At 45.8% G+C, this 13,138-nt stretch overlaps 1 protein-coding gene across 1 annotated transcript; it reads right to left on the reverse strand.

The window, feature by feature from the left end:
* Positions 1-827: 827 nt before the first annotated feature.
* LSM11 (LSM11, U7 small nuclear RNA associated) lies at positions 828-9,328 on the reverse strand. The gene is made up of 4 exons (XM_075276394.1): positions 8,962-9,328; positions 4,875-5,014; positions 4,614-4,697; positions 828-2,905 (listed from the first exon to the last, which is right to left on the reverse strand). The coding sequence occupies exons 1-4, from the start codon at positions 9,308-9,310 to the stop codon at positions 2,573-2,575; spliced, it is 906 nt and encodes a 301-aa protein (XP_075132495.1). The 5' UTR covers positions 9,311-9,328; the 3' UTR covers positions 828-2,572.
* Positions 9,329-13,138: the final 3,810 nt, after the last annotated feature.

Below are 13,138 nucleotides of genomic sequence, written 5' to 3' on the forward strand. Positions count from 1 at the left end.
TGGACTCAAAGGGTATCATTGTATTACAATATTCACATATTATATTGGATAATGTGGCACAGATCTGCGGAGCAAATAGGAATGATGTGGAGTGGTAAAAATCAAAGTACATGATAAGGCTTCAGATCTGGACCCTTTACAAGCCTAACTGGATGACCATATTAAAGAAATGCACAAGACCAGCCACATGGACCGTGTAAAGGTAAGTTCCTCTTTATTCTCATTCTCCCCGTGTCAGGATGCTGAAGCAGAGTATTGGTTTTTCACCAATGGATAGGCCCAGATGAAGGTACCTAAACAGCGGTGAGAGCCGTGTGCTCAATGAGAGGCGAAAACATGGCGGACTCGGTGGCTGATGTTGGTGCAGAAGCCGCCTCAAAATCTGGCAAATTCTGCAGTCTGAGCCAAGACTTATACACATATGTCTCACAGGAGACTTCAAAATCTAAAGAACATTAGACAAATAACAAATATGAACGTTAAAAAAATATAACTTAATCCCATAAAACATAAAATGTCAGACATAAATATAGTAGGGCAAACAAAAATGTGAAATCTAATAAGGAGAATATTTTTACCCAGAGAGATTAGAAATCTTGGTGCAGACACTAAGGAACCAATACTGACACCCCCCCCCCCCCCCCAAATCTCTAGGGTCACAGTAAAACCAGTGGAGAAGTGTCCTCACATATCCCATACACAGTCCAGAAGTTAGTCCATGAATGGCAGGATATGTCTATATACACCAGAAAATGCCGGCTGGTGCAAATTCACATTAACACAAAATAGTGTTTTATAAACTGCAAAAAAAAAAAAAAAAGCTCCAATATTTCAAAATAAAATGCACAGCACAAGTATACTTACAATACAAGACAATATAAAAACTGGTTCAAAACATTGAAACGTGGTGTTATCTACCTTGCCCAGTCACTTGGCCTAGATATTATATTTGCAATACATAGAGGGAGTTTTGGAGGAGGGTTGGGGAACATATACATGATGTTCTGTATAAGTGTGATAAGACTTTATCTATCAAGACGTGTTTGAATTCCATAAAGGTCACCCCAAGGCCTTGTCTTTTGTGGCTATCGCACAAATTTTCCGCTCCCGTAAGGGTGGTGATATCGACCGCTGCTTGTTACAAAAGGAAATGCAATGGCTATATCGCTTTATGTCATATATACCCTTTGTCTTTTCTAGGTTTTCTCTTAATATGATGATATTTGCTGATCTATCGGACTCTGAGTGACCTGCGCTACCCAAGGACATGTGTACCGGTACTTTATACTCTCTTTTTTGTCTCCTCTAGTTTACAGTTGTATTTCATTCAGTCCATGTGCTTAAAGTGGATCTTTTATATTCTCAATGTGCGGTTTTATATACCGCTAAAAAGCAGACAGTGCACCGAATTCAGCACACTGTCTGCTTCCCCAGTATGTCTCCCAGGGCACCAATATCTCCCCACTGTCAGAGGGGCGGGCTTACAGATTAGTATCATCATCCCCTGACTGTAATCTAACATAGCCTTGTACTATGGAGGGGGCTTTCCATACCGCCCAGCAATGACGCAGATCTGTAAGAAACACCCCCTCTGACAGTACAAGGCTATGTTAATAGTGGAATACACGGATCCGCCCCTTATGATTGGACATTGCACGTCCACATAACACGTGTATCCTGTAGCCTCTGGTCTGAAGTGGGATCGTTACAGATATGACGTGGTCTTTGGGCATGTGGAAACACATCACTATTGGCCATTACTGTCTGTATCGAGCAGGCCTTGAAGAGTGTGGCTATGTTTGTGACCAATGTGATTTGGGTGGAGTTCCTGATTGGCGGAGTGATTATTATTTTATTTTGGACATATGGGAGCATTTTCTGCAGTTTATAAACCACTCTTGTGCTAATGTGAATTTGCATCAGCCGGCATACACTGCTGTATATAGAGATACACTGCTGTTTATGGACTAACTTGTGGTGTTTTGAGCCAGTTTTTAGATGGTCTTCCATCTTTACACTAGAAACTCATAATGGTCTCCCAATCTATGTGACTGTGGTTGTCTAAGCTGACTGCGCCCTGATCTGTTTAGGTATACCACCACCACTACTAACTAGGTTACCTTACAGATCCCCATATCTTACTGGGATCTCAACCATTAGTCTGCACTGCTTACTTATCGCATACATACACAAGATATTGGATTTGGCACTACACTAAGGATATAGACCTTTGGTGCATCTTCTATTTAATTTGTATATTTTTATATGACTGACCTTCAAGGTCGTGGTGTCCACCCTACAGGTCTTGCTCAGGGCGTGCTGAGAGTTGTAGTTCTGCAGCCCCTGTACCCTGTAGCAGCTCATCCACAATGACATTGTATCCTGACATAAATACATCTCGTATTTTCAGTTCATACTTCTAATTCTTGCACGTTCCTGTACCTGGAATGGACATACAGCCATGTGACTGCGTCCTCATTATGAGCCTTATTAGAAACCTCTCTAGATGTCATTCCGTTACCTGAGGCCTAGAGCATGTAGCAGCCACTGATCCCTCTGATATATGGCGGCTTCATTCGGGTACATGTACTAGTAAGACACTTTCTCCTCGGATAAACACCTGATTCATGTGACGTGTGAACACCTGCTGATAGTCGATCTTCTCCTTCTGTTTAGTTCGTTGTTTAGGTTTCACGTCATCCTTTTGCCTTTGTTTTAGTTCGCTGGTGCTCTGTCCTGGCTGCTGGGAGGCTTTCTTGGGATCTCTGCTAGTGGATGGCGTCCTGTCCTTTCTCTCTCTATGTCTTGTATCTGAAGAAGGAAGCTCCAGTCTCTTTGCTGCGGTGCTTTGTGCTACAGTAGAGGGCCGGTCACCCAACTCCTGAAGTCTCAGCCTGTCAAATAGCTGGAGGACAAAAAATATGGAGTAAATAACCTAGAGAGGTGCTAATAGTAATCTATAGGGATCTAGCATGGAGTCCAAATGTTAAACTGAAATACTACAAGGCTCCACTCTGTAGATCGAAGATGTATAAAGACAATATTAAAGGGTAACTCCAATGTAGATGAGTAAGTCAAGGGGGATTAACAGTTAACTTGATCTATCCTGAATGACCAGGGACATAACTAGAAAAAACCAGGACCCATAGCAAGCTATTGACTGGGAACCCTCTTTACTGGTCTACACATGGTATATTGCACTTTGCCCTCTTTACTGACCCCCACACATGGTATATTGCCTCCTTTATTGGCCCTCATACAGTATACTGTACTGATTCCAGGGCCCCACATTACTCCAGCAGGTAATGGCCGATTTTTCAATTTCGCATACCCACTCCTATCCACAGCCACCTCTGTTTAGGCCTCCAGTAGACACTGCATATTATGTCCTGACGCTGAACTGTATACCGTATACTGTGGTTGTTCAGTATTCCCTGGAGCCTTAAGCAGGGGTGGCCATGTACAGGAGTAGGGAGCAAGTGAGAGTCGGCAATTACATGGTTTATTACACCTGCAGGTAACGGGGGGGGGGGGGGGGGGGGGGGGGGAAGCAGCGGGGGCTACACCAGTACCCCTAATGTCATAGGCTATGGCAGTGTATGACGTCCATTAAATGGCATATGGGCTGGAGGTGTGTTTTTCAGGCAGCCCATTTTAAAGAAGACCTTTCATCACTTGGGGCACATGCGGTTTTATATACGGCTAGAAAGCCAACAGTGCGCTGAGCTTTCACGATCTACGCCGCAGGTGAAGAGCTATCGGTGCCAGTACCGTAGCTCTTCACCGTCAGAAGGGCGTTCCTGACAGTCAGCCTATAGCACTGTACTGTGAGAGCGGGGAGGAACGCCTCCTCACAGTGCTCGTCTCTTTCCATTGCATGTATTTCGTCACAAGGTGTGGACAGGACAGAACTCTGTTACTTATGCGGCATTTCAAACTGACGACCTTTCCACAGGATAAGCATCAGTATCCAATCTGTGGGGTCCGACACCTGGACCCTTTATCAATACGGCTGTCCCCAGGCATGGGAGTCTAATGCACAGGACATGGTCAGAAGCAGCTGTGCTGCTATACAAGGTCTACATGTAAAGATTCAGTACCGCAGGGCCACCGCTATACAGTGATGGAGCTCAGCTGCTTCCGGTCTAATCCAGTGCAGTAACGCAGGGTTCGCAACAGCGTTCGGCTTTCTGTTTCCAAGCGGGCCCAAGAAACAAACATAATATGCTTAAAAAGCGGTTGCCCACAGATCCCATAAACTATAATGTGTCTGCAGGGTTTCTGCTAAAAAAAAAAAGTAGCACAAAGTCCCATTTCTAAGACTCTTCTCTCTACATTTTCAAGCTGATTTGGGGATGGAATCCACTAAACTGTGAGCAGGTGCAGGTGTGAACCCAGTTTACTTGGGAAAAGAATGGGAGAGACTTTATTAAGACTGACATGTCCTACACCAGTCTTTATCACTTCCACCCAACACATACAAGCAGTTTGTGAGCTGATTTGTTTAGATGTTTCAAGTCCAGGAAAAACACTCTCTTGTTCATTCCTAATTGAAACCGCAATAAATCAGCACTGTGTGAACCTATCCTTATAGTCCTATAAATCGTCATTACCCGGGTCAGTGTTAGCTGTGGCTCATTGTAAAATGCTTTGCCGAAGACTGGTTTCCTGTACGTCTCATCCACGTCCACCATTGCCTAAAACACATTAAGATGGAAGAACCAATTAAAATTGTAACGTAGCAAACATCAAAGAATATAACACAGAAACACACGGCAAGAGCTTTTCTAATATAGAGTGATAGAAGTGAAGGGGTTATAGAGATGACTGACACCATCGGCAGGATTTGCACACAGTAATTTGACTACGGTTACCATGTTCCAGCATTTGTCGAAGGCGACGATAAATCCAGAGCAGACTCCCCGCAGGCCCTTGAAGGTGCGGATGTGGACATTGACTTTCAGCCGTTCCTGTATGCAGTGGTACAGACGTCCCACAGGACTGCCCTCATGTACTGCAAAACAAAAATATAGACTAAGTTATAGGTGCGAACAGAATACCCAGAGCCAAAACCGCACCAACCAACACTCTGCTTTTTTTTTGCTTTTTTTTTTAAATGTCGATTGTGAGCCCCATATAGGGATCACAATGTACTTTTTTTCTCATTTAAGTATGTCTTTGTAGAATGGGAGGAAATCCACGCAAACACGGGGAGAACATGCAAACTCCTTGCAGATGTTGTCCTTTCCAGGAATCGAGCCCAGGGCTCCAGCGCTGCAAGGCTGCAGTGCTAACCACTGAGCCACCATGTTGCCCCCCCCAACACTCTGCTTCTGTAATGTTATGTGTAGACTCTGTGCTTCAATGCGGCCACATAATATAAAGGTTGCTGGATAGGAGAGCCCACCAGGGGGACATTAAAACACAGGACCATTCCAAATATTTTAATTAATTTTTTAATTATCAAGAAGGGATCATGAAGAAGAAATCTGCAGGTTCAAACTACACAGGGCATGTCTGTAATCTATACCCATGGATACCTAGTTTATAATCCCCCCTCCCCCCACGACTATGTTTAAGAGTGATTATTTAGGCCATGCCCTTTTTACAATATTAGGGTGCATGCACACTACGTAACGCCGGGCGTGTATGAGAGCCGTACACGCCGGCGTTACAGCAGGGCTGCCGAACACTTCCCATTCACTTCAATGGGAGCGCTCGTAAACGCCGCTGTTACGAGCGCTCCCATTGAAGTGAATGGGAAGTGTTCGGCAGTCTGCCGTAATGCCGGCGTGTACGGCTCTCATACACGCCCGGCGTTACGTAGTGTGCATGCACCCTTAGCATGTGCTGAGAAAACCTTGTGAGTTTAGTCTCGAGGTTCACCCAGTGATTTGGTTCAGGTGAACCGGAACTGCTATTACAGTCTGGGGTTTCTTCCATCCCTGGGCCACTGCTTATTAGGGAGCGTTCACACTACCGTCATTGTCCGACAGGTAGGGTACGCTGCTAATGTCTGTTCAAAATCTTGCACGGACATTAGCAGTGGACACTAGCTGTGTCCGTGACATTTTTCATTCATTTTAATGGCGATCGGGTGCGTTGTTTTACACTCCGTGTCCGTTCCTAAAGATGTCCGACTTTTCAAGCGGACAGCAAAACCCGACATGTAGGTTTTTTCTGTCCGCTTGAAAAGTCGGACATCTTTAGAAACAGACACAAAGTGTAAAACAATGCACCCGATCGCCATTAAAATGAATGAAAAATGTCACGGACACAGCTAATGTCTGATGCTAATGTCCGCACAAGATTTTGAACTGACATTAGCAGCGGACACTACCTGTCGGGACACTGGCGGTAGTGTGAACGCCCCCTTATACTCTGGGATACGATGAGTCCAGGGGAAGTGATCCAATTTTCCTGCGCTCCAGCACAACTCCCTGCTGTCTTCTGACTGACTTCCGGGACTGTGACTGGGCCTCAGTGGTCTCACATGGGTCACAACTATGATGCCAGGCTGTAATGCCTGCCCTTCTGACAGTATAGTGAGGAAGCCGACAGTATGATGAATTCAGCGTCAGCTTTCTATCAGTATATAAAACCACACACTGATGAAGACAAAAGCGCAAATTCAGAGCACTGTCCGTTTTCTAGTGCTATATAACATGGCCCATCTCCTTTGCACATGACTGTAGTTTTTATCTGACGTTACAATCCCACACATTTGTCATTTTTAGTGCACAGTGAACGTCGTATAAATGACACCCCCAAATGCGCTATTTATATTTGGAAGACAGGACTAGTCATGGTGCTCCTGCTTATTAGCAATTTCTTAGCATCAAAATAAGAAGAGTGTTTTTACTTATCCGTAAAAACCGTAGGATGACTCTGGGAAGCAGAATCTGCCCAGATTTCAGAGCTAGTTTTATGGTGAAATCTCAAAATTGGCTCAAACTTCCCCCCGTGTGAACCTATCCTAAGGGGCTATTCACACGGAGGAAAATGGGGAGGAATTTGTTGTGGAATTTCAGCGCTGAAAAAAAAAAAAAGCCTCCCATTGACTTCAATGCTAGCAGAAAAATGAACCCATTGAAAACAATGGGAGGCTTTTTTTTTTTCAGCGCTGAAATTTCACACCAAATTCCTCCCCATTTTCCGCCGTGTGAATGGACCCTAAGCGTCAAATCTGCACCTTAACACACATGGAGTCACTGCAGCCCAATCTGTGGTGGAAAAAAGTACCAAGTATGACTCCTCTGCAACAACTTAAGGGTGCATTCACACCGAGTATACGCTGACTGATTCTGAACGTTAAAATACATTCAGAATCAGCACGTACAAAGCAGATCCCATTCATTTCAATGGGAGCCGGCATATGAGCGCTCCCCATTGAAATGAATGGGCTGCTTTCTTCCCTATTGGTTTCAATGTGATATGCGTAGATCCCATTGAAACGAATGGGATCTGCTTTGTACATGTTTTAACGTTCAGAATCAGTCAGCATATACTCAGTGTGAACGCACCCTAAAGGGAACCTTTCATGTCCTCTAGCAGCCTCTGGCAGTATTTTTCAATAGCCTTGTACTGTCAGAGGGGGGCGTTCCTTAGCTGCCCAACGATGATGCTGAATATTAAGCATTTACTGCACCAATTTCGGACACCATCAAAGCTGGCCGTCCTGAATCCATCCTTTCCACCAGTGTATAAAACCGCCAGTGCCAGAGGACGTGAAAGAATCTCTTTAAGATCAGCAGGGGTCAGACACACAGGACCCCCATCAATCAGCTGTCTGAACCAGCACTGATGCTCCATGACTGCCCACTTCACTGGTCATGTAACCTCATATTCATTGGCCATATGACAGTTTTGCAGCTCAGTCCCACTCAAGTGAATAGCAAAACTAAAGCATAGACTTTATAAAATGTTTGGCCTTGTACTTGTGTGAAGATGTCAGACCCCTGACAATCAATTGGCGATCTATTCTATCTAAGGGTGAATTCACACTGAGTAAACGCTAGCTTATTCTGAACGTAAAACACGTTCAGAATAAGCGGCGTCTAAAGCAGCTCCATTCATTTCTATGGGAGCGGGGATACGAGCACTCCCCATAGAAATGAATGGGCTGCTTCTTTCACTCCGTGCAGTCCCATTGAAGTGAATGGGGAGTGTCGGCGTATACGGCAAGCTCTGCTCATGCCGGAGCGTACACGCCGGCACTCCCCATTCACTTCAATGGGACTGCACGGAGTGAAAGAAGCAGCCCATTCATTTCTATGGGGAGCGCTCGTATCCCCGCTCCCATAGAAATGAATGGAGCTGCTTTAGACGCCGCTTATTCTGAACGTGTTTTACGTTCAGAATAAGCTAGCATTTACTCAGTGTGAATGCACCCTAAGATAGGTCATAAATTATTTAGCCTGGAAAACCCATCCCCTATATCGTTATTAGGCTCCGTTCCCACAGAGTAACGCGACGCTCATTCTGACACGTAAACACGTGTCAGAGTGAGGCACTTCAAAACAGATGCCATTGACTTCAATGGGTGCCGGCATACGCACGCTACCCATGGAACTCAATGGGAGGCTTTTTTACCTATAGCTTTCAATGTGATACCGTTACTCCGAGGGAACAGCGCCGTACACATTACACTGGCGATTTCACCAAAGATAAGCTGCTGTAAACTTGCCCAGTGTGTCCTCTGCCTTAGTCTCCACCCAATATAGGTGAATGGGACAAACTATTACACAGACTTCCCATCCAATCCTACTGGGATACAACTTGATGAGACTTTGCGGCACTTTGTGCCCCGTAGACGTCTGAACACGTCACCCCAAAAAAGAGAGAATCTGCATTCACATGTCACAGACTAAGGAATTGTCAGAGTGCCTGAGCAGAAGAACCACAAGTCCCAGCAGCAGCCTCTCTACCACAGCGCCCCCTAGTGCTGGCTCACCGACTCACAGGGCATTCTGGTGAGCACATTCTTAGGCGCCTTCATGCCTCTCCGGGGCGCTCTTCTCTGCTCTGCATCCTCCTCCACAGGTAACATCAGCTTTTTCAGCCTCTCCACACGCTCCGGGTCCGGCGCCGGCTTGCGCCCCTTTTTCTGCGGCTTGGGCGCCCCCTCCGCCCGACCCCGGGCCCGGCCACCTCCCCGCAAGAAGCTCTCATACTCGGCTAAGTTGTTGAAGCAGCGCACGTTAGGGAAGGGCAGAGGAGTGGTGGGGGAGTAGAGGGCGAGCAGCGGGTCAAACAACTCCGAGGTGACATCCAGACTACACTCCGGCACCTCGTCCTCTTCCTGGGCCATGAGACCACGTGACGAGGCGGCCGGGGCCTTTCCTGTCTGAGCTTCCCGCCGGCGCTCTGATTGCCTGTGTGTAGTACCCGAAGCTGAGCACTAGATGGCGCCAACACTCCACTCTCTGCGTGTATTTACCTGGATGGCGCTAAATCGTCCTATCTACTGCGAAATCTGAAGTTTACAATCTGTCATCATTGTTGTTAGCCATTAAAAAGGTATCAACTACTGAAGACTCTCAATATTTATATTTCATATCCACTGACTAATACAATACAAAGATATATTTCATACCTCCCAACCGTCCCGGATTCCACAGGACATTCACGGTTTCAGTGTCCTGTCCCTCAGTCCCTGTCGGTGGGAGGTATGTCCTGGTTTCAACTCATTGAATTGAGTTGAATACATACGCGAGTAAAGCAAAGAGTTGTCACTGCTCAGCTCCTTGCTTTACTGCTGCGCTCCGATTTAGTGGATGTGTAGGCGCCATGTGATGACGTTACTCTCATTGCACCTACAACTCTATGAGTGAAACTGCGGAGAGAGCTGCGGGAGAGCGTTGGAAGGGTGAGTATAAGGTTTTTAGGTTTTTTTGTGTTAAAAATTGAGGGGGAACATAATGAAGGAGGCCCATGAAACTGGGGGCAGATGAAAGGGGGAAAGATGTAGGGGTGGGACATGAAACTGGGGCAGAGATGGAGGGAGGGGGGGGACATGAAACTGTGTCCAGAGGTACCTCCCAACCGTCCCGGATTCCACGGGACATTCACAGATTCGGGGTTCTGTCCCATTTGGCAGGAGGTATGCCTCTTTCTGTTCTTCGATAGTTAGGAGGTATGTATATTTTTCCCTATTTACTGTGGTGATTTAGAAAATTCACGCTGGGACATGTCTTTAAATGTCCAGTGCAAAGTAATCTTTATAAAATCAACTATGCATATGAGATGCCCTCAGTGCTCCCAGTCCCTGCATTTAGATGGGAGAATGATAGGGCCAGGGAGAGATGACGAAACCTCGTTGGCCCCATATTCTCGCAGTCGTGCCATGATTTTCAATATCCGTGCATATATACAACCACTCCTTACTCTGCAGGCCAGAACCGGTGTAGCAAGTATCAACCTGAAGACTAAGGCTTAGTTCAAACTGTGCCTAGCCTCTGGGGTTTATGTCTCCGAATCCACTAAAGGTCAGGGCCCCAAGGAATGGAAATGCTGCAATTTGCTCACTGTGTTTTACAGTACAGGTAAAGTGCATGGGATTCTAGCGAATCCCATGCCCGCTTCGCGGAAAAAAACGCAGTGCGTACAAGCCACGATTTCCAAAACCAGCGCAGTTTGGATATTGTAGCATGTCAGGTATACCTACGGAAATGCTGGCAGAAACTCTGTGAACTTTCTCTTTAAAGTGCTGCAGGAAGAACTGTGATGCATTCCCGCTGCAGTTTTGCCCACAGCACTTTATTGCTGTGGGGCCTTAGCCTTAGAGTATGTTCACATGGAGTGGAAAACCAGCAGACCCCAGCGGGTAACTGCAGCATCCCAGAGCGAGCTGCTATGTTTTGTGTTTGTCACTTGTACCTCGAGGTTGTCTTATTTGTCCTGTCTTCTGTGTTTTATGTGAAAAATATGCCATTTCTTGAATATTTGCACTTCCTACTCCTTATATAATGCCATACTACCTCATGGCCAATCATAGACCACTGGGCGGGGTTGAAGAGAGGGTTTATAGTCTGTTTGGAGTCACATAATAGTCCAGACCAAGTTCAAGTTCAGAGTAGCTGTTGCAGGAGTGTTATCCAAGTGCCCTGCCGTGCGGCGCAGAGGGAGAGATCAGTTAGGAATCCAGCAGACACCAGTCCAGCGTCTAGGAGGGAGTCTTCTTATTCCAGGTTCGTACTAGAGACTGCCCCTGAGATAGGGAGACATTTGGTGTGTCTCTGAGTTTTTTCCAGTTTCATCCGAAGACAGCCCCTAAGATAGGGAGAAAGTTTGGTGCGTCTTCAAGAGACATCTGCTTCCGTGCCAGTAGGAGCAACAGAGGTACCTGACAGAAGTACTTCAGCCAAGCCTAGTTTTTCAGGTACTCAGGTCTCTATCAGGACCCTTTGCCCCGTCCTTCCCCTAACTGCTGATATAGGGAGTGGTACGAGTGGAGGAGTAGGCGAAGAGTATTTACTGCAGAGTCTGTGTCATCCCTGGTAAAAAAAAAAAAAAAAACCTCCTAAGATCAAGGCTTTGGGGAATGAAAACTGTATCTGTACCCATCTGCAAACTGCTGGTGAATCTGTGAAGGTGTTAAATAAAAGTTTTTTTATTTACTCTGCAACACTGGCCTCCTGAGTCTTGCCTGCACCTAACATCAAGGGCTCTTCTGAACACCATCTTAACGGCTCAGCTAGGAGAAGTTGCCTCTCCCAACTAGAAGTGCCCTGGGGAAAACAAGACCCTATCACCACCATCAGGTAGTGCTGCAGGACTGTGTACGGCCCTGGAGAGGGATTGGAGTGAGAGTGGAGCGTTCCCGGCCTACCAGGTGGCACAGCCAGTGTCACCATTGCTCTCACTTCCCAGTCTTCTCTACTAGGTTGTACGCTGCATAATCACTTTAAAGCAGATTACGGTAGGTTTCCATAGGGATCCCAAGCAGACCACACAAACAGAAACCGGAACGCAGGTGTGAACCTCGTGTTAGGAGCATCTCTGCCCGACCCTGTCACTCACATAGCAGTGTCAAGGTGGCCACTCTAAATGCAGATATTGGAAATAATCTTGTGGTTATGCTTAAGCTTACTTAAGAAACTGCCTGTCCTGCCATACGAGCCACATTTATTTTTTTAAAGACCCCTGTGTCTTTTAGTATACTTGGTGTAAATCTATTTTGACTTCTCCTTGCTTCAGATCCACCATTGTTAGTAGAAGTGGCCACTGTATGGTAATGGTGGTCCATGGCTACTTGTTACCTTTGTGACTGCCACCTCTTTAGTTTATTTCCTATGTTTATACAAGACCCCTGGTGTCTACTGTATTCGGTCACTCTTGTTCTTGTTATCTTCAGTCTTCTTTCAGGTAGTATGTTGTGTATACCGAGGACACACAATGTTATTACCCCCCATCACAGAGACTGGCCCCCATAACACTTGTAATGTAACCTGGGACAGGAGAGATCTTTATGACATGGAGTTATATATGATCTTCTCTTAGTATATGGCGCCCCCTATAGTCCCTGGTCCTGCAGTACCAGCCCTCTTATACATAAGGTACTTCACCTGCAGCACACCAAATGTCGTGTATTTATCAATATGCACCAAGTGTCTCACTGGGGGTCTGTATGTAGGAGAGACAGGCCAGACACTCAGAATGTGGATGAACTCGATTACAGAGCAGAGACTGGACCGCCCCGTACCAGATCACTTTTGCAATCAAGATCATAATATCATCAATGACATGAAAATCTTGGTTTTAAGGAGAAACTTCAAATCCAAAAACGACAGAAAAGTGTATGACTATAAGATGATGACATTGTTTGACACACTCCAGGGGGGCTTGAATCTGTCACATGGGTTTATGTCCTACAGGAACAAGTCACATCACTAATCAAAGCAGCCACAAAAGGCCACTCGTTAAACTGATAAGGGCCTTGTGAACTGATGAATTATCTACTTGTGTGTACCAATGACTATCTACTCTACCACCAAACATTCTATTCCTGTGTCTTTTTTTGCATAAATATGTATCCTTCAGAAATTGTGTTTAAACCGTGCCTGAGGAAGAGGCCGAGAGCCTCGAAAGCTTACAATCTAGCATCATTTTAGTTAGCCATTAAAAAAGGTATCAACTA

The sequence above is a fragment of the Leptodactylus fuscus genome, chromosome 5 (genome assembly GCF_031893055.1).
Source record: "Leptodactylus fuscus isolate aLepFus1 chromosome 5, aLepFus1.hap2, whole genome shotgun sequence".
Classification (NCBI taxonomy): domain Eukaryota; kingdom Metazoa; phylum Chordata; class Amphibia; order Anura; family Leptodactylidae; genus Leptodactylus; species Leptodactylus fuscus.

Bases quoted from the DNA above. Each gene is read 5' to 3' on its own strand.
- LSM11 (XM_075276394.1), bottom strand. From the start codon at position 9,310: ATGGCCCAGGAAGAGGACGAGGTGCCGGAGTGTAGTCTGGATGTCACC. The intron at 5,015-8,961 runs GTGAGTCGGTGA...TTTGTTTTGCAG, and splicing joins TGTGCTCACCAGAATGCCCT to TACATGAGGGCAGTCCTGTG. The intron at 2,906-4,613 runs GTAATGACGATT...TTTGTCCTCCAG, and splicing joins CACAGCTAACACTGACCCGG to CTATTTGACAGGCTGAGACT.